This window comes from Botryllus schlosseri, chromosome 3 (genome assembly GCF_051294905.1).
Source record: "Botryllus schlosseri isolate E-star chromosome 3, Bs_hap1, whole genome shotgun sequence".
NCBI lineage: Eukaryota > Metazoa > Chordata > Ascidiacea > Stolidobranchia > Styelidae > Botryllus > Botryllus schlosseri.
Genome location: NC_137238.1, coordinates 36130891 through 36151266, shown reverse-complemented (window position 1 = coordinate 36151266; position 20376 = coordinate 36130891). Strand labels below are relative to the sequence as shown.

General features: G+C 41.9%; 3 protein-coding genes and 4 non-coding genes across 7 annotated transcripts; 3 read left to right on the top strand and 4 right to left on the bottom strand.

Moving 5' to 3' along the window:
- The first annotated feature begins 1632 nt into the window (after positions 1 to 1632).
- On the top strand, positions 1633 to 6342 carry LOC145436568 (uncharacterized). Its single transcript, XM_080313931.1, has one exon. The coding sequence runs from the start codon at positions 1633 to 1635 to the stop codon at positions 6340 to 6342; it is 4710 nt and encodes a 1569-aa protein (XP_080170057.1).
- Positions 6343 to 6347: 5 nt separating this feature from the next.
- LOC145436567 (uncharacterized) lies at positions 6348 to 7046 on the top strand. The gene has a single exon (XM_080313930.1). The coding sequence runs from the start codon at positions 6348 to 6350 to the stop codon at positions 7044 to 7046; it is 699 nt and encodes a 232-aa protein (XP_080170056.1).
- Positions 7047 to 7687: 641 nt separating this feature from the next.
- Positions 7688 to 11085, top strand: LOC145436432 (uncharacterized). Its single transcript, XM_080313778.1, has one exon. It carries the CDS (start codon positions 8806 to 8808, stop codon positions 10021 to 10023), a length of 1218 nt encoding a protein of 405 aa, XP_080169904.1. The 5' UTR covers positions 7688 to 8805; the 3' UTR covers positions 10024 to 11085.
- A 693-nt stretch (positions 11086 to 11778) lies between these two features.
- Positions 11779 to 11861, bottom strand: Trnal-cag (transfer RNA leucine (anticodon CAG)). The gene has a single exon. It is a non-coding gene; the product is annotated as a tRNA-Leu (tRNA).
- A 996-nt stretch (positions 11862 to 12857) lies between these two features.
- Trnal-cag (transfer RNA leucine (anticodon CAG)) lies at positions 12858 to 12940 on the bottom strand. The gene has a single exon. It is a non-coding gene; the product is annotated as a tRNA-Leu (tRNA).
- Positions 12941 to 18918: 5978 nt separating this feature from the next.
- Positions 18919 to 19001, bottom strand: Trnal-cag (transfer RNA leucine (anticodon CAG)). Its single transcript has one exon. It is a non-coding gene; the product is annotated as a tRNA-Leu (tRNA).
- Positions 19002 to 19324: 323 nt separating this feature from the next.
- Positions 19325 to 19407, bottom strand: Trnal-cag (transfer RNA leucine (anticodon CAG)). Its single transcript has one exon. It is a non-coding gene; the product is annotated as a tRNA-Leu (tRNA).
- Between the last annotated feature and the right edge of the window lie 969 nt (positions 19408 to 20376).

Genomic DNA, 20376 nt, shown 5'->3' with positions numbered 1-20376 from the left:
TGAGACGGTGACGCTGAAACGCGGCGTATTATTTGTAATTATCTTTATTGACAAGATTGCTTGAACAGGAATCTATGTCGAAATTTGCTGCGGTCTACTTAGGGGGCGGCATTTTAATCGAGAGCCAGGGGCGGCAACAGATGCTGCTACGCCAGTGAATGAACATGGAAGTATTTCCTGCAAAAAATCGCGACAGTTGTTGTTACTGCAGTAATCTGCAGTGTTTAGTTTAGTGATTATTATCATTAGTTGATTAGGCGCCGCGTGTTTCGTCCTTTATATGTTGTTACGGCGTCGCCTCTTTAGTTTATTCGGTTAGCTGAATGTACGTTGTTGCTTACGTTATGTGTGGTCGCTATAGTCCTCAACTTGTATTCTATTTCGTGCAGGCTTGTCTCCATTATTATAACTCTAACCGCAGGCGACCACTATTTTAAAACCTAATTTCACGACCCAGTTTCATTTGCTGTATTTGGACATTCCTTCGTTACATCAATTATTGCAATACATATCATTTCTACCTTCATCTACGGATCATCATTTGTCTGGATCGGTCGTGGAATTTGAGTTCAATTCAAAAAGTGGTTTCAATAACTCTCCTTACGTTGGGAGCAGTTACAGTTTTAAAATATACGCTTGTCACAAGAACGGGAGACTGAGGCAATTCGAAGATGGCTTCGAAAGAAAATACGCCAACCAATCAAGAGATGGGTGATCATGATGTAAAGGCATCCGATGAAGCCCATGGAACCATCACGCATGGGGATGTAATGTCCGCTGATGCAAAGGTATCCGATGACACCGCGTATGTGGATGTAACGTCCGCTGATGCAAAGGCTTCCGATAAAGCCCATGGAAACGCGCATGTGGGCGCAACGTCCGCTGATGACGCTAATGTACCGCACAACGACCGCAATGCAGGCGAACACGACGGTGAAGGACCGTCTGATGTAGTGAAGAAGCGGCCAGCAGCGACACGTAGTAAAAACAAAGAAATAAAGGCAAGATATTCAGAAAGTACTGAACATTTGAGCCGGAGAATGGAAAAATGCTCAGAGAACGCAATAATCTCGAGTGATGAAACTGAAGTAGGAGAGTCCTTGAAACTGATGCTACAACATAGAGACAGTTTGAGAAATCTTCTGAAAGTAATGAAAGATGTTCTTCCGGACGAAGAGTATGGCCCATGTGAAGAAGACTTCAAACGTTTGGAAGCTGAAATAACGGAGATCAAGATACAAGTGTCGAAGCGTCTTGGGGATATTAGAAGCGATAGACGTTCGCGTCGAACCAAGTCGTCCGGAAGTTCTTCGAAAGCCGGCAGTGTCAAATCCCATATCCAAAAGATGCGAAAGGCGAAGGAAAAGGCAGCCGTGCTGAAAGCGGGTTTAGCGTTCAAGCAAAAAGAAACAGAACTCGAAACAGAACTCGCTGAAAAGATAGCTTCGCTTGAGACGCAAAAGGTGTTGCTTGAAAACAAAGTTAAGCTGGAGCGTGATGCACTCAAAACGAAAATGCAGATCGCAGCGCAAGAAGCGATCGTAAAGGAGTGCAGGGAAGTGGAGAAAGTGGAGAATCCGTTCGGTCTGATGGAAGAGTTGGGAGGATCTATCGCGTGAGCCGTCTTCATACATGGAGCCACCAGCGATTTCACGTCAAGATCAAACAACAGAAATCGCCGTTAACCAAATTCCACCAGCGAGAAATCCTGTTGAAGATCCAGTTGATGTTCGTGACCGACCACAATTTAGTTCTCGCGTTGTGGCCAATGACTCTCGCGTGGCTGATTATTCTCCCGTCGAACCTTCAATCAATACGATCGCAGGACACATCTCTCAAGCACCGTCTGCACCACCAGTAACTAATAGGCTTAACGTCTATTCCGGTAACTTTGTTCCAATGTTTGCAGATAATGCACAGATTCCGCGTGATCCCGTGAGTAGATCCGGTGCAGCTCCAAAGATCACAGCATCGAACTTGAATGTACGCGGTACTCTCGATGGTCTCCAACGCAACGAGGAGGTGCTACTATCAATGATGAGGGAGATGATATCTGCTCAAAGACTTCCAAGCATTCGACTGTGGAAGTTTACTGGTAACCCTTTGGATTTTCCGAAATGGGAAGCATCGTTTGAGGCGTTGGTAGAGTCCAGAGTTCAAAATACTAACGAAAAAATGAATTTGTTACGGCAATATTTAGGTGACGGTCCCTTGAAGGTTGTCGATGGTTACTTTCTGAATAATACCGAGGAATCGTACTTCGCTGCAAAGAGAGAGCTGAAGCTCAGATACGGTGGCAGCACGTCGATTGGAAGCGCCTTCATCAATGAACTGAAAGCGTGGAAGCCCGTCGAAAGTAAGCATGACCTTCGCGAATTTTCTGATTTCCTGTTGCAAGTTTCAGCCAACAAGGAACGAAATACGGACTTGAAAACGCTCGACTATGCGTCTTGTCAAATACCGGCTGTGGTCAACAAACTACCATTGTATCTGAAGAACCGGTGGATGGATGAAGTTCACAAATACAAGCGGTTTACTGGTAACGACGACAGTTACCCGCCATTTGTTAACATTGTCAGATTTGTTAAGGACCAATCCGATATCAAGAATCAGCCTGAATTTGAAGTGCAGGACAGCGGAAACATCGAGAGCAAACCGAAACCGAAAACAACTTCTTTCGCGTTCAAAGTAGAGAAAGCAAGTTGTTTGCATTGTGAAGGAGATCATCACATTGCTGACTGCTTTGAATTGCAAGGTAAAACCATGGCGGAGCGTAAGAAGGTATTTTATGCTCTTTATCTGTGTTTCGGCTGTGGCAACAAAACTGGTAAAACTCACATTTCAAGATCCTGTACCAAGCGAGCAAAATGCTCCAAATGTGACAAAAGGCATCCTACATGCCTTCATCTTGACACAGATCATGAAAAGGAAGTTAGCACCTCAACTTCTCTATGTACGCAGATATGCGATTCAAATGGTAGAGGAATAAGCAGCGCGCTCATTGTACCTGTTTGGGTTAAATCAAAACATAATGCGAGATGTGAAGTACTTTGTTATTGCGTCCTTGACGACCATTCCAACTCCAGTTTTATCTCAGATGAACTGTTTGATAAGCTTGACCTAGATGGAAAGGATACTGCGATATCGTTGACAACTCTTGCCGGGAGAGACATCAACACGCCTTGCAAGAAAGTCAAGGATTTGGAGATCTTGAGCTATGACAAAAAAGAAATAGTTGATGTGGCGACACTTTTCACGGAAAAGGAGATTCCAGTCTGTCGCACCCAGATTCCCAACCGTAAAATCTGCAAGGAGTGGGTACATCTCACAGAGGTATGTGATCAGCTTGTCCCGTACGACTCTAAGTTGGATGTTTCAGTATTGCTCGGCACAGATGTACCAAAAGCATTGCGGCCGAGAGACGTCGTGGCTGGAGGGGACAATGAACCATATGGCGTGCGTACCATATTAGGTTGGGGAGTTGTAGGTCCAATGTGTCTGGACGTTGCTAAGGATTCAGTCATTTGTCACAAAACGTTAATTCGACCTACGGCCCTAGATGACAAGCTTGTGTTCGGTTCGAAATGTAAAGAAGTAATAACACCTCAATCAGTAGGAACCATGTTTGAGATTGAATTTGCGGAGCACAATGGTAAGCATATTCCAATGTCAATAGAAGACCGTAGGTTCGTCGAAATTCTCAAAGAAGGCACATTTCAAAGATGTGATGGTCATTTGGAAATGCCTTTACCCTTGAAAAGCAGTACGGCAACGTTACCAAATAACAAGCCGCTAGCAGCAAAGCGAATCGGTCAACTTAGAAAGCGCCTTCTGAAAGATGAGAAGTATTCCGCAGACTATGTGACCTTCATGGAAAATGTCATTCACAATTGGGCTGAGGTAGTACCTGAGACTGACAGAAATATCGCAAATGGCAAAGTGAATTACATACCACATTTGGGAGTTTATCACCCGCATAAACCGGATAAAATCAGAGTCGTGTTCGATTGTTCTGCTCCATATTGCTCAATTTCCCTGAATGATGTTTTGTTATCTGGCCCAATAGGCCTACTGCTGAATGAGATGCTGGGAGTTCTTTGCAGGTTTCGGAAAGGACACGTGGCGTTGTGCACAGATATAGAAGCTATGTTCCATCAGTTTATTGTATCGCAGCCGTATCGTGATTTTCTAAGATTCCTGTGGTTCCAAGATCACGACATCAGGAATGGACCTCTGGTGGAATACCGGATGAAGGTTCATTTGTTTGGAGCAAAAAGCTCACCAGGCTGTGCTAACTTTGGATTGAAGCGGGCGGCTGATGACGGAGAAGGTCAGTTTGGTCCCGACGCGGCTAATTTTATACGCGACGACTTCTACATGGACGACGGTATTACGTCGAAGGACTCTGTTGAAGAAATCGTGAGTTTGGTTAAAAGCAGCAAAGCACTGTGCGCTAGTTTCAAGTTGCGACTTTGCAAATTCGTTTCCAATAGTGCAGAGGTAATGAATTCTATTCCAACGGAAGATAGAGCGACTGGGTATCGCGAAATAAACCTATGTGATGATATCGTGCCTAACACTCGAACATTGGGGCTAATTTGGGATGTTAAGAATGATTGTTTCAGATTCAACATCAAATTGTCCGATCGTGCGGTGAACAGGCGTTCCATCTTATCCTTTGTCAACTCCGTATATGATCCGTTGGGTTTCATATCGCCAGTGGTGCTGGAAGGGAAACTCATTCTGCAATCTCTTTGCAAAGCTGGGACGGACTGGGATGATGAAGTACCAGACGAGCTGAAGCGCCGATGGGTTGCGTGGTGTTCAACGTTATCATCGATCGAGTCTTTGCGCATTGACCGCTGTTTCAAGCCGCCGAGTTTTGGTAAGATTGTGCTTGTTGAATATCACCATTTTTCGGACAGCAGCTCGTATGCTTATGGTCAATGCTCTTACGTACGTTTGGTCAACGAAACAGGAAATGTCCATGTTTCGTTGGTAATCGGCAAGGCCAGAGTTGCCCCTCTGAAGCGACAGATATCTATTCCGCGTTTGGAGTTGAATGCTGCTGTTGTTTCTGCTCGGATGAGTAAGTTCCTGAGAAATGAATTGAAGTTCGAAACGATAAAGGAGTATTTCTGGGTTGACAGCATGGTTGTTTTGGGCTATATCCGGAATGAGTCGAAACGTTTCAATGTGTTTGTTGCTAACAGGGTGCAAACTATTCATGACCTCACCGAACCTAGCTCGTGGTATCATATCAGCTCGGCGATGAACCCCAGCGACGATGCGAGTCGTGGTATCGATGGCAAAGACCTCACAGATGATTGTCGTTGGCTGAAGGGCCCTGAATTTTTGTGGAAAGCAGGACCATTCGTTGTTGCTAGTGGTCACGACTACAAGCCAACCGAACGAGATGCATTGGAAGTCAATGCTGAAATGCGAAAAGCGACTGCGTTTCAGGTCAAAACGGATGCGGAAGTTAGTGGTCTCCAATTCATCGATATTAATCGGTTGGAGTCCATTTCGGAATGGAAAAGAATGGTGAAAGCGGTAGCCAACTGCCTCAGGTACATGAACGTATTGAGAAAACAACCCTCCAATTTATCCAGAGAGTCGATGATGATTTCTGAAAAAATAATAATCCGTTCTCTCCAGAGAGAAGTGTTTTCACAGGAGATCAATGCCTTGAAAGAACATGGCGCTGAAAATCGTTCGAGCGGAAAGAAATCTACAGGTGGCAGTTTGGCAAGCTTGAATCCCTTCCTCGACGCAGACGGGATACTACGTGTGGGTGGCCGTATTGGAAACTCGAGTCAAGATTTCGATGTGAAACATCCTGTGATAATTCCAAGCAAGTCCTTTCTGACACGACGGCTGGTTCGTCATTTTCATGAAGGTGTGAATCACATGGGTAGGTACACAACCTTGAACTCAATTAGACAACATGGCTTTTGGATCGTTCGAGGTCCGTCAGTTGTATCGGAGGTGATACATAATTGCGTGATTTGTAAAAAGCTCCGGGCAAAGATGCAGAACCAACAGATGGCCGACCTCCCGCCAGATCGACTAAACGAAGAGGCACCATTCACCTTCTCCGGCTGTGATGTCTTCGGAACATACTACATCAAAGAACGGAGGTCGAGGGTGAAAAGGTATTGTGTCGTGTTCACTTGTATGTCTTCGAGAGCAGTTCATCTGGAACCGCTAAATACTTTAACCACGGATTCGTTCATAAATGCTTTGAGAAGGTTCATCTGTCCGAGAGGAGTAATCAAGCAATTGCGCTGTGACTGTGGAACCAACTTGTCGGCGCGAGTAACGAGCTTGAAAGAGAATTGAAGACGATGAATCAGCAAAGAATAAGTGAATTTCTGTTGTCGAAAAATTGTGATTATTTCGAGTTCAAGTTTACGATACCGCATGCCAGCCACATGTCTGGATATGTCGAACGTCAAATTAGAACGATAAAATCGGCCCTTGACCCATTGCTGAATAACTTCGGTCACATGCTCTGTGACGAGTCCTTCAGAACTTTCCTTTGTGAAGTTGAATGTATCGTTAACTCGCGACCATTAGATGTTTCAAGCATTAATGACCCTTCAGCTCCGGAACCTTTGACTCCGAATCACATATTAACTTTGAAATCGAAAATAGTTCTGCCTCCACCTGGTGTGTTTCAAAAAGATGATTTTTATTTGAGACGCAGGTGGCGCCGAGTACAGTACATGGCCAACGAATTTTGGAATCGGTGGAGAAAAGAGTACGTTCAATCTCTGCAACGGCGACAAAAGTGGACACGCGTCGTGCGGAATCTGAAAGTCGGTGATGTCGTCTTGCTGTCGGAAGAAAATCTGCCACGAAATCGCTGGAAACTGGGAAGAATCGACTCCGTTTATCCTTCAGATGATGGGTTGGTGCGGAAAGCAAGGATACTCGTTGGGCGAAGAGACTCCAACGGAAAACCTACGTATCTCGAAAGGCCAATACACAAACTGATACTACTGGTTGAGTCAGCCTCTTGGTCGATAAAAACAGAACAGTAGCCGCTATTTACACTCTGCATGGATCTGTCTCACCTTTAATTAATATGACGGCGATGGTTGAATATTTGTGAATTCTGTATGCTTATTGTCCGTACGTATACGTGTCTTTAGCTCTTCGTGTAGTATGTATTTGTGGGTCGATCCCCGACGATGGGAGCCTTCGAATTAATTTGTTTGCAAAACCACAATTTCATCAAATTGCAGTTTCGGAGGAGCCATGTTACTGCAGTAATCTGCAGTGTTTAGTTTAGTGATTATTATCATTAGTTGATTAGGCGCCGCGTGTTTCGTCCTTTATATGTTGTTACGGCGTCGCCTCTTTAGTTTATTCGGTTAGCTGAATGTACGTTGTTGCTTACGTTATGTGTGGTCGCTATGGTCCTCAACTTGTATTCTATTTCGTGCAGGCTTGTCTCCATTATTATAACTCTAACCGCAGGCGACCACTATTTTAAAACCTAATTTCACGACCCAGTTTCATTTGCTGTATTTGGACATTCCTTCGTTACATCAATTATTGCAATACATATCATTTCTACCTTCATCTACGGATCATCATTTGTCTGGATCGGTCGTGGAATTTGAGTTCAATTCAAAAAGTGGTTTCAATAACTCTCCTTACGTTGGGAGCAGTTACAGTTGTAACAAATAACTGTTGTAACAAAATAGATTTTTTTTCAATCTACTCAGAATTGCTTCACGGGCCGGATGAAATCGTCTGGCTGGCCGTATGTTTGACACCCCTGATCTAAACCATCGTTACTCAACCGTTTTGACCTCAAGGATCGGTAAAACGTCAAAATAAGTGCCGCGGACCGGCAAGCCTACATTAATTGTCAAAATTCACCCAAATTGCCATTACGACAAAGATATGCCACTATTGTGAATATTGGAAACCTGATTTTGTGCTGCTTTCGATATTATGCGTGTGAGGTATACGCGGATGTATTGAAGTTTCTGCAAGACGAAGGACTGTTGAAACAACTAACTTCAGCTGTATCGGTCGGTTTCCTATCAATGCTTTATTTCTCTATAGAACAGTGCACAACTTCTTGTATTTAGGAATTGCGATATAAAAACCTGATCTATTTTGGGGCCGGGACCGACGGTCGAGAACCACTGATCTAAACGACGGATATCGGATCAAGTAGCTACGCAAAATGAGTCCCAATCACAATCAAAGATCAGGCTTACACTGCAATTCGTTTGGATTGCGGAAAATGAAACACCTGACTACAGTCTGTTCCGTTCAAAGCCAAGATCCCTGCATCTTGAATGGGTCTCGCGTAAGCAGTCTATTGTTTCTGGCTACCTCGGAAACAAAGACGAATATATCCATGAACAACATCTAATTCAAGTCACGCTGCCGCATATCAAAGTATGCGGCTAGGTCTGGTTATGCATCGACTGCGCATGCGATAAGGAGATGTAATTAGTCAGCATCATTAGCCTAGTATACATCAGACGAACTCAATTAATGACACCGGGAATTAAACCCCATCAAGTAAGATACCCGAACTATACACAAACTATACCTTCACAAGATGCTCTATCGCTCGAACAAAGATGATACGCGGTAATTAAGCAAGCACCCTGAACTAATAATGTCACCAGCGCTTTTGACGATATCAACGCTGTACATGACCTACATGAAAGGATGGATATTCCGAAATATCTAGAGTATATAAGACGGTGAAAATGTTGCAGTTCTGTTATTGAATTGCGGAGAGCTAGAGGGAAGCATTTAATATCTGTGACTATGATTCCGTACAGAAACGCGTCTCGACCTTTTTTGGAGTGTCAAGAGATATTGGATCAACGGAGAAACGTGCTTTTTGGGTTACGCCCGCACGAAATCTTTACTGCTCCGAACGATACCGGGGAACCGACTTACATAGAAGACGGAAGGCTCGTGTCTTCGACGCTACTTTTTAGTGTGCCAGAAACAGAACAGAATCCAAGCCACAGCATCCACTTGTTACCAGACGAGAAAAAGATTGGAGAATGCGATTCGGAAAATGTGGCATCTTCGACATGCGATATGGCATTGGATCAACGAGGAAGCGTACATAATGGGTTTCGTCCACACGAAATTCATACTGCTCCAAAAGATACCGAGGAACCGACTTACATGGAAAACGGAAGGCTCGTGTCTTCGCCGCTACATTTTAGCGTCTCAAAAACAGAACAGAATCCAAGCAACAGCATCGACTTGTTACCAGACAAGGCAAAGATTGGAGAATGGGATTCGGAAAATGTGGCATCTTCGACGTGCGATATTGCGCGGCCTGCTAAGCCCGATTCACGCAACTCGGGGATAGCCAGTGAAAGTGAGATACTAAATTCGGAGACGATAAACAACGATGATCAAAGTGAAGACGTAAGAACAGTCACGCCTACAACTCCAGAGTATCACGGCGACATATCTTCTGCCTCAATGGATTCGACAAAACAAGACTACTGGTATGTTAAAGCAACTTATGACTGCCCGCAGGAGTTTGAAGCAATAAACTCTGGGGACCATGGTCCTACCTTGGATAGTGTGGCTCCTACGCTTGGTAATGGCATCGGATTTCATCACTGGAGTGAAGCAACACTACTACTACACAACTACCAGTGCAATCCGTGGGCTTTGATACCCTCGCACGCCCCTCCGTTGCAATGGTGTCCGCCGGTAGTGTCGCCGGTAAGGGTGCCCACTGATATTCCAAGATGCGGTCACGACGTGTCAGAAACTTTGCCTCAGAAAAAAGATGAAAAATTGAAACGGCACCGCACCATGTTTACTGAGATGCAGCTGGAACGTCTAGAGAAAGAATTCCGAAAGCAGTATTACGTTGTAGATGCGGATCGCACAAAGATTGCAAGCGAGCTGGATGTGTCGGAGACGGCCGTGAAAGTGTGGTTTCAGAACAGACGGATCAAGTGGAGAAAAGATAATGCTGATGAGAAAGAATCTGATAGATATAGTTGTTGATTTCAAGGCCCCTAGGCTAATATCGTGACATTCGTTCCAATAACCGGTTGTCGTGGCGCAGTAATCGGGTCCTTGACTAATCTGTGTGTTAAATCTGAATGTTGGATCTGTTGCTTAGGTGTTTTTTAGTTTGTAAAGTGCCTCTACTAGTGCCTGTATCTGAGATACTAGTATGTACTTGAACTTACTGGGTTGCGGTGCGACAAATCTACTTCCCCTATTCACAGACGCATATACCTATAATTCATTTTCATCGCTTACCGTCCTTATGATATCTACTGTAAATTTTGGTCCTGTGTGCCATGTGCATGCGTCCTATTTACATGTTCTAACTTCATAGCCAAGGCGGGTGTTTATAATTTCATGTTATCGCGACTCTTTCGTGTTTTGAACTGATAGGTGTATGTGTGTGTTGGATTAAATGATTTTAGTGTTCAGCATGTTGGTGCGGGGCCTCTAGTAATACGTAAGGTCTAAAATTTCAAAACATGCATGAACTATGCTGTGGTAATTTACAACGAACAACAGGAATAGATAAGAATGAGCATCCCACATCGGGGTATGATCAGGCCATGGTAACAGGGCTAAGGTAAGATTGCTGGATGCGAAGCGACGACGGCGATCAGATCAATATCGACAGGTTCTATACAACCTACATTGGCTGGCGTACCTTTGAAGTACGTCGCTGCTCCTGGTCTTTCAACAGGTGTGGTGAAATTCAAAGATGGTCAAATTATCACTGATGATAATCATACACACAAATCATGCAGAGGTGGTCTGTAACGAAGTAGGCTACTTCTACGTTCTAGGGATACTCGTAATTGCCTACTTTCCCTACTCAGTACAATTTTATACTATTCTCAATTGAACAGTTTTAGTTGAAACTATTCACTTTTAACATTTTAATTTTGAAAAGTGCAAAACAGTTTCGGGATAAGTTTTCATTAGTTTTAGAGCGACCAGACCAACCTACTTGAGTACTCTTCGGTCCGTTCATATCCTACTTCACATCACTCAAAGTAGTTTGGACATGTCTTTGAAATTGAGTTGAAATTAATGGCGTTACTTGAGTAGCAACTCTGACTACTTTGGCCACCTCTGAAGTAATACCATAAATTTTTAGTTTATTTACAAGCAGTTATTTTCAAGACATGTCGCAACCACTTAACGGAAAACAGAGCCTCTGAAATTTACTAAAACTAACTAACCAAGTCACGATTACATCCAATGTGAAATGTGCATGCCCCTTTTTGTTACTCGTGGAGTTTTAAAACTGGGAGGCTGCCTCAATTAAGTGCCTATTTTCTTGCTAAATTAAAGATGGCGAATTCAAAATTCTCGATAGCCGTCGAGCATTGATCAGTTTCAACGAAGAATTAGGGAACGCGGATCCCACACCGATTACCCTTCGCGACACAGTTACACAACTAGAAAATTTTCAGCTCTTCCTAATAATTATATTAGAATTGGAAATACTGAATACGCAAAAACTTGAAAATTTAATTATATTCCGCACTTGAAAGAAATACAATAAAATCAAGTCCAGTTCCCTCATAAGCACGAGAATAGCAAATGTCTTTGCAGCAAGCTCGGCTCGTTTCATACTATACAGTTCTTCTGTAGCATGGTCGGTAAAATCAGAAATTAGATTAGAATTAAAACGAGATCGCCGAAACATTACAAAATTAAATTAGCATTAGATCACCGGCATTTCGCTGTAATGAATAAGTCTACTTCGACGTTCCAATAAAAATATGACAGCAGTGGGATTCGAACCCACGCCTCCAGGGGGGACTGCGACCTGGACGCAGCGCCTTAGACCACTCGGCCATGCTGCCGGTGGGCTCCAGAGTGACCCCAAATTCGATTCAAAACAAGTATTAGTTTCAAATCAGCGAAATTGTTCTATGAACCAAATCCGCAGTGATTCTGATTCAAATTAATACACTGTACTGGTTGCAGAGCGATTCGTCGGGATCATTCAGAATTTTGAAAGTTCACCGGTCCGCAATATTTGTTTTGAGCATTTACCATCTCGCGTGGTCATAACGGTTTCGAACCACAGATCTATAGTCAATATTCCATGGTCCATTATTGATCACAGCATGACCTTGCGGACGAAACAAGGCTTCCGATTGAAACAATCTGCCCAAATTGACTGTCTGCCTAAAATTTAGCAAAGAAAACTGATATTTGCCTAATTCCGCAGATTTTCATTTCAGTAAAATTAAGCGCGACAATCTAAACCAGTGGTTCCCAACCTTCTTCACCTCACGGTTCGGCAAAACACAGACGTGTTAAGTAACGAAGTACTTCTATTTTTTGAAGTACTCAAGTAGTTTTACCCTACTTCGAGTACTTACTCAATTATAACTAACTTTACACTACTTCTACCTCATAATATGTTGTGATTTACAAACGTCCTCTACATACAACAATATGCTGTAATTGAAATTGTAATTAGGCCAATATGTTATCAAATAACATTTACAATTACACAAAATAGAAATGCTTAAATTACAATTACATGAAAAATGTGATGAATTACATTAAGCTTAATTAAAAATTACAAATGATCCAACTCCGGGTCATATCAATCAGAGTTCAATCTTATACGCATGAAAATTGCAAATTTCTTCACAGCAAGCTTGGTTCGTTTCGCGCTGTATACAGTTATCCATGTTCAGGGTAGCCATAATGAGATAAGAATCGATATGACAGCATAGAACGATTTCAGCAATTAGATTATCGGCATTTCGCTGTAATCATTGTGTTAGACAACTAGAATTATAAGTTATCCAAGTCTGTTTCGTGAAGTGCGAGCAAAAATGAATTGACAGAAGTGGGATTCGAACCCACGCCTCCAAGGGAGACTGCGACCTGAACGCAGCGCCTTAGACCACTCGGCCATTCTGCCTGTCCAGCTCCGGCTAACACCGGGTGAGCCTAATCTAATGCACAAAAAGTATAAGTTTCAAATCAGCGAAACTGTTCTTCGTACCAACCAGTGATTCAGAAGTAACATAATGCAGGGGGTTACTGAATCCACTGACTGCTGATACCAAATTCGCGGTAACACATAGGAGGCGGTTGGTATTGTACGCTTTGTCCAAGTTTAGGGGAAGTTATGGGGAAGGGGAAGTCGTTCGTACCGGCACATTAGAACATACAACGCATTCAAAATAAGATATTGCTGCGTGGTAAATTAATTACAGCTGTGCTGTACTGCAGTAGCCTGATTGTCACAGATTGCATAAAACGAACATTAGTCATACCGGGGCCTACGATATATAAGTATCGTAGGCCCCGGTCATATACCTTAGGTTAGTTATATTGTACAATATTTTCGATACCAAACCATTCAACGAATACTTTGGTGAACAATTTCACTTGTTCTGCTAAATTTCTCAGTACCAATCTGCTCTACAAGATGCACGCAACCGTACCAAATTCGGTGTCTTCGAATAAATTACATATCAATCCCCTCAAAACCAAAATTCTAGTATTTGACTCTAAAGGATCTCTCAACAATGTGATCGCAGAATTCAAACTAAAGGACTCTTTGATTAAAACCAGTCAATCTGTCAAGTATCTAGGTATTATTATTGATGATAATCTAGTATGGGACCATCACATCAACTACATAGCAAGCTAAATATCTCGTGGCATTGGTGCACTCTATCGCCTGAAGAAGCTGGTTCCAATATCACTTCTCCTACCTGTTTATCATGCGCTCGTCCACTGCCATCTTACATATGGAATAACAGTGTGGGGCTGCTCTTACAAGAAGCATATCAAAAAGCTCCAGGTATTACAAAACAAAGCCATTAGGATTATATCTAATATACCTGCACGTAGCAGGGTCAGTCCTGAATTTAGAAAATTGGGCATTCTCAAGGTCTCGGATTTGTATGAATTTGAAATTGTAAAAATCATGAAACAATATAATGAAAGAACATTACCTGAATATTTCGACAACTTTTTTCAATGCCCCAATTCAATTCACCATTATAACACAAGATTCTCACAGAATCAGTCCCTATTTGTTAAATTGAATTCATCAAGACTGTCAAGAAATTCCCTATCTTATATAGGTGTGAAATTTTGGAAGAATGTACCAACTTTGTACCGTACTCTTCCTTATCATACATTTAAAGCTCGCTATTGCAAATTTATATTATCCAAGTACTAAGAAGAACATATCTCATGACCACAGTGATGTTGTTTGTTGTTTTGATTCATTTAATATGCTACAATAATATTACCACTGTGTACATGGGTCAAATTGTTATTTTCTGATCACACTGTTAACTATGGTAACCGTCCTTCACTAGTGTTGCTGTCTTTTATTTACTTTTGTTTATTTCGTTACTCTTTGCGGTGCTACTTGACTGAGAGAAGAAATTGATCCATATTATAATTAATACTGCCAATATGCTTGGGTGACTCCGGCCTAGAAGACTTCGGTCATATCGGGTCTCCCAGTCTATACCGTGTAATTTATAGTTAGGAAAATTTAAAAAATGTATACTATTGAACGTGAATGTTTGTGGACATTGCCGTTACTATATTTCATGGTTGACGAATAAAAGAACTTTCTCTCTCTCTCTCTCTCTCTCTCTCTTAAATGTGACTATATGAAGCTGGCACGGCATAACCTGAGTTCGTTGTCGACTGTTACTTAGCGTTACTATATACTTATGTTATACCACCACTCTGGCTCGACTCCCGAATTACAGAATTACCCCCTTTTTTACGATACTTTTGTGGTATTTACTAAAAATAGGTCACTTTTCAGATTTGTTTACCGGGTAACCGGTCGCCTGTCTCTCAGAACGAAACCGAACGTCTTTCGTGGTCTTTTGGGCCATTTTAGGGTAAAACGGAGGACAAATTGTCAAAAAGAAGGACATTTAGACCAAGGAAGGAGATTTCTCCAAAAAGAAGGACAAATCCTCTAAAAAGAGAACGTATAGTAGCCCAGGGTTGCAATGACTCGAGTCATTTTCTCAAAAAACGGAAATGACTCGACTCGAGTCAATCTGTGTATTGACTCGTCTTGGACTCGAGTCATTGCGCATGACTCGAACCAAGTCGAGACTCAGACGGCCAAGACAGACATTTCATTGTAATTTCGAAGAATAGTAAAGTAAGCACACTATTGGGATTTCGTCTATTGGTACTGGTATTTGAATATGCGGCCAGAAACTGCTAAAAGTGAAAAAAATTAGTATATTATAAATGCGAACCAGAACCAGTCGATATCACCAAACAGAGCTATAAAATGTGGGTTTAACAAGACTTTAACATGAAACTGAGCAGTCAACAGAATGACTTGGACTCGGACTCAAATCATAATACCATGACTCGGACTCGACCCTCTGCTAGCTGACTTGGACTCGGACTTGACCCGGTGATGACTTGAAAATGACTCGACTTGACACGAGTCAAAACTATAAAAGTGAGATTGACTTGAGCCTCGGAGCTTCGTGACTTGGTTACAACCCTGTAGTAACCTTACTGTTACTGTATGGCTCGTCATTGTTTCATTATAATCTCTCATCTTGTTTTAAAACGAACGAAGTAGGCCTACTGTTTATTGTACCATAACCTACCGATAGGGATTACGAGCCAATGTCCGAATAAACCGTATTTTTTACATGAGATTTTTCTCTTTGTTCCAGAGCATTTCAGTCGAATAAAGCGGTTTTCTGGGGTATCCGGTGTCCGAATTAGGCGGAATAAACTGTCTTTTAACAGGGTTCACATTTGGAGTAATAATAAATGAGGCAGCATCCGTAGACGTAACGGGAATCTGAACAAAGCCTGAGATCTTACCAGTATAAAGTTGGGATGTCTATCCAATATCTATTGCAGACCGAGTTTCAAGTCCATATTTCAATGCACACAATATTTTGGATGCAATCATGCCGATGACGAGATGGCGCCATGCCGCCACCTTGCGGACGATACAGACCTCTCGACAGACGCGATCGGCCAAATTGACTGTCAGTCCAAGAATCATCGACAAAAACTCATGTTTTCCCCGTCCCTAACATTTTAATATCAGTGTAATTAAGCGTGGCAAAAAAATAACGGGATTCGGATCAGATAAGTCGGCAAAATTATCTCCGCTCCTTCATCGGGTGTTAGTTAAAGCGGAAGTATTGAAGCAGTACAGTTTTGCAAACTAGGATTAAAATTACTGAATTCGTTAAAACTTGGAAATTGAATCGAGTTCAGTTCATATCAAATTAGAGCCCATTCTCTTAATCACGAGAATGTCAAATATCTGTACAACAAGCTTGGCTCGTTTCGCACTATACAGTTCTCCTGTAGCGTTTTCAAGAAAACCAGAAATTGTATTAGAGTTTAAATTAGAGCGGTAGAAACATTTCACAAGTTTCACTAAAATTATAATTAGAACAAATACGATTTAGCAAATTAGATTTACACGTATTTCGCTATAATCAGCATAATGAGACAACTAAAACTAGTTTTCTCAGTCTAACTATGCGTAGGCGTGTGCGTACGTGTTCAACTGTTCATGTTCATTCCTTACCGACCGCTATACCTCATTCACCAGTTGAGATCCACAGATACCCGCAAAAATACGAATTAAACCACCTGCATCAATCTTTACTCTAATTAGACAACTTGAATTATCTAGTTGTTCAAGTCAGGCGTGCAAATCATAATAATTGGCGGTTCTATTTGCTCAAGACACACACTGTCGCGCGATATACAAGACTCAATTCTTTACGGATGTTCGTCTCAAAGGTTACTCTGCAGTTGACACTGATGGCGTGAAATCACATCACGCTTGTTCTGTTCAAAGCAAAGATCGCTGCAATTTGAAACGGTCACGCGTAGGCGTTCTGTTGTGTCTGGACTGGATATGGCTACCTCGGAATCAAATCAAAGACGAATATATCCATGAACATCTAATCTATGGTCACATTGCCGCACACATCAGAGCATGCGGTCGGGTCTGGTCATGCATCGACTGCACATGCGATAATTAGTTATCATCATTAGCCTAGTACACCAGACGAACTGGATGAATTACAACAGGGATTAAACTCCATCAAATCAGATTCCATGCAGATACGAGAACCAAACATATTTAAATGCCTGACTGATGATATTACTCGGTAATTAATTAAGAACCTTTAGCTATAAATAATGTCACTGGAGTCTTTGAAGATGATATCAACAAATTGCGACCACGCACACTAATAGGATTCTATATATTCAAACTGAGATGGCCAGAAACTAAGTACTTCTGCTTAGAAACCAAGTACTCAAGTAGATTTTGCCTATACTCGCACAACTTCCTTAAGTATATTCAATATACAAAAATATAATAAATACCCGACTATTGTTAATTCATATATATAATGAGTAGCTATCATAATGTTCTGCACCCCAAAAAGTATATTCAATATATAAAAATATAATAAATACCCGACTATTGGTAATTCATATATATAATGAGTAGCTATCATAATGTTCTGCACCCCAAAAAGTCTCTTCAAGTATCTAGCTATGATTTTAGACATCATCTACTTCTACTTCACAGTTTCAATATTTTTATGCAAAACTAGACTGGAAATATTTCATTTTTTACTTACTTGGAGCTCGCTACTCTACTTGAGTAGAAATTGACGGCGTTACTTCTACTTCTACTTCAGAGTACTGACGGTGACTACTTTGACCACTGCCGGCTCTTGCCTACCTCTGATATTTACCGAAGTGGCCACGTCATCATGAGGCCGTGGTTCCCAACCTCTTTCGACTAATAGCCCCCTTATACCGCTCGACATATAGTTATCGCTCCCCATATTTTCGGATTCGAGAAAGAGGCTTATAAACGAGAAATTTAAACAGCTAACTCTGATCGCTGGTAAATTGGCTAAAAAAGGTTCAGCTTTCGCGGCGATTTCTAAAAACCCTGGTATCAGCGGATAGATTGTGACGGGCTGACATTTTGAAAATATTTTTAGTCCACATTCGCGGCAGTTCCAGAATAACCCAGCATGTGTCACGTATATTTTTGTGCCGGTGTCCGATTGCCGTGTAATTAAACATATATCTGACTGAACATTCTAACATTTTAGCCCACGTTGGGAACCACTGTTTTATATCAGTTCTACTTCTACTTGGAAGGTTTTTAGACAAAACTAGTAACTTTTTACACTTTTGATTATGAAATTTAGAAGGTTGCCTCAATATGTAAATTTGCATCACTTTCCGAGTAAAATTGTCAAGAAAACCACGCGAAATACTCAATATATATTCACACATTGCGACTATTTGTAATCTCCCATCATTTTTCGTGGGTAGCCACCTCTTAAGAACTGGTAAGAGCATGCGACTCCTCCCTCAAATCTACTTTCGAAACTATTTACGCGAGCACTTTACAGATCTTCATTTTCAACTTCTATTGATGCAATTTTGACATATCTGGTTTCAAAGACTACTCCAATTCGTTTCGGCACCTTCTCGGTGTATTGCCATCTTGTAGTGTATTATTCTGATAAACTTGTTCATAATAAACGGAACTGAGCATGTTTTATTGGAGATTGCTACTTCTAGTTGTCAATGAGTAGAATCTTTAGGATTTTCTGCTGGTTCCACTTCTTTTTAAGTCGCAACTTTGTCTACTTCTCATGATGACACGTGAATAACTGAATATGCCTTTTAACAACCACGAAATAGTGACCTCCTGACATAGTCGCATGGGGTGCATCAAAATGACCACGAGTGTAGCGGAATGACCACGAATTCTGTTGAATTCAAGATGGCGCCAATGTTTGCTATCAGTCAAATATTGATTCTCCGAGAAATCGGGCAATCGAACAACATTGTGTATGATGTTCGAATCAAAATATATGACAGAAGTGGGATTCGAACCCACGCCTTCAGGGGAGACTGCGACCTGAACGCAGCGCCTTAGACCACTCGGCCATGCTGCCGACGAGTTATGGGGTGACCCCGAATCCAATGCGAGAGAAATATTAGTTTCAAATCAGCCAAATTGTTCTTCAAAACAAATTAATACAGGAGTTACGGAATATCTTCTGGTTGCAGAGTGATTCGTCGGGTTCATTTTGATTATTTCAAGTTCACCGGTGCGCATCGGGCGTATCAAAACGACCACGATTGTAGCAGAATTAACACAAATCTGCTGAATTCAAGAGGGTGCCAGTGCCCCCTATCAGTCAAACATTGATTCTCGAACCGCGAAATCTGGCAATCGAACAACATTAAGTATTGATATTGGTCGAACCAAAATATATGACAGAAGTGGGATTCGAACCCACGCCTCCAGGGGAGACTGCGACCTGAACGCAGCGCCTTAGACCACTCGGCCATTCTGCCTGGACGGCTTCAGGACTTTTCAAACTTCATGTACCGGTTACATTTGTTTTCAGCTTTTACCGGTCCGCGTGGTCAAAAAGCGTGCGAACTACCGATCGAGTCCATATTTCATATCTAGTCCATTATTAATGCCCCCATGAACTTGCGGACGATACAGGCCTTCCGACCAGTGTTCCCTCTAATTTAGGGAGAGTCTGCGCACACTCACCAACTTACTGCGCAGGCCCTTGGACAACAGTTCGTAACGACTAAAGAAAAATATCATCACTTCGGATTTTTTGTGCGCAACTTGGATTTTCTGTGCGCAGAGACCTTGTCAGCACTGCGCATTTCCGCACGTGCTCACTGCGCAGCTTAGTGGGAACATTGGTTGTAACCAAGTCACATGGCTCCGAGTCACAAGTCAATCTCACTTTTATAGTTTTGACCAGGGCTGTGGAGTCGGTCAATTTTACCACCGACTCCGGCTCCGACTCCGACTCCACACATTTTTAATATACCGACTCCGACTCCGACTCCTGAGTCTTTAAACGTACCGACTCCGAATCCGACTCCCGACTCCGACTCCAGCATTATTACCAATTTACTTCGAAAATTATATGCCACATTGTCGGTTGAATGACTATCATACAACCATTAAATGCAAACATATGATTATCGGTGGCATGCTAAATTGTTTCATTGTGGCACAGCTCGAATTATCCACTATGCAATTAACATGAAAGAAAAATTTGCTAAATATCCTTCCTTTTTCAAGTTTTTATAACATGGACTATCTAATATCCTGAAATGTATGAATCATTCAAATATGGCAGCTATCCAATCCTGTATAATAAAAATGTAGATAAAAAATCCAAGTGTACCTCTTGTGTATGAGTCAGCATCTAATAAAGAGATTGAACTTACTAATTTTGTCATTGCACACTATCCTGATTACAAGCACACACACTCTTACTACTAATAGACATT

Coding starts and splice junctions, on each gene's coding strand:
- LOC145436567 (XM_080313930.1), top strand. CDS start 6,348: ATGAATCAGCAAAGAATAAGTGAATTTCTGTTGTCGAAAAATTGTGAT.
- LOC145436432 (XM_080313778.1), top strand. CDS start 8,806: ATGATTCCGTACAGAAACGCGTCTCGACCTTTTTTGGAGTGTCAAGAG.
- LOC145436568 (XM_080313931.1), top strand. CDS start 1,633: ATGGAGCCACCAGCGATTTCACGTCAAGATCAAACAACAGAAATCGCC.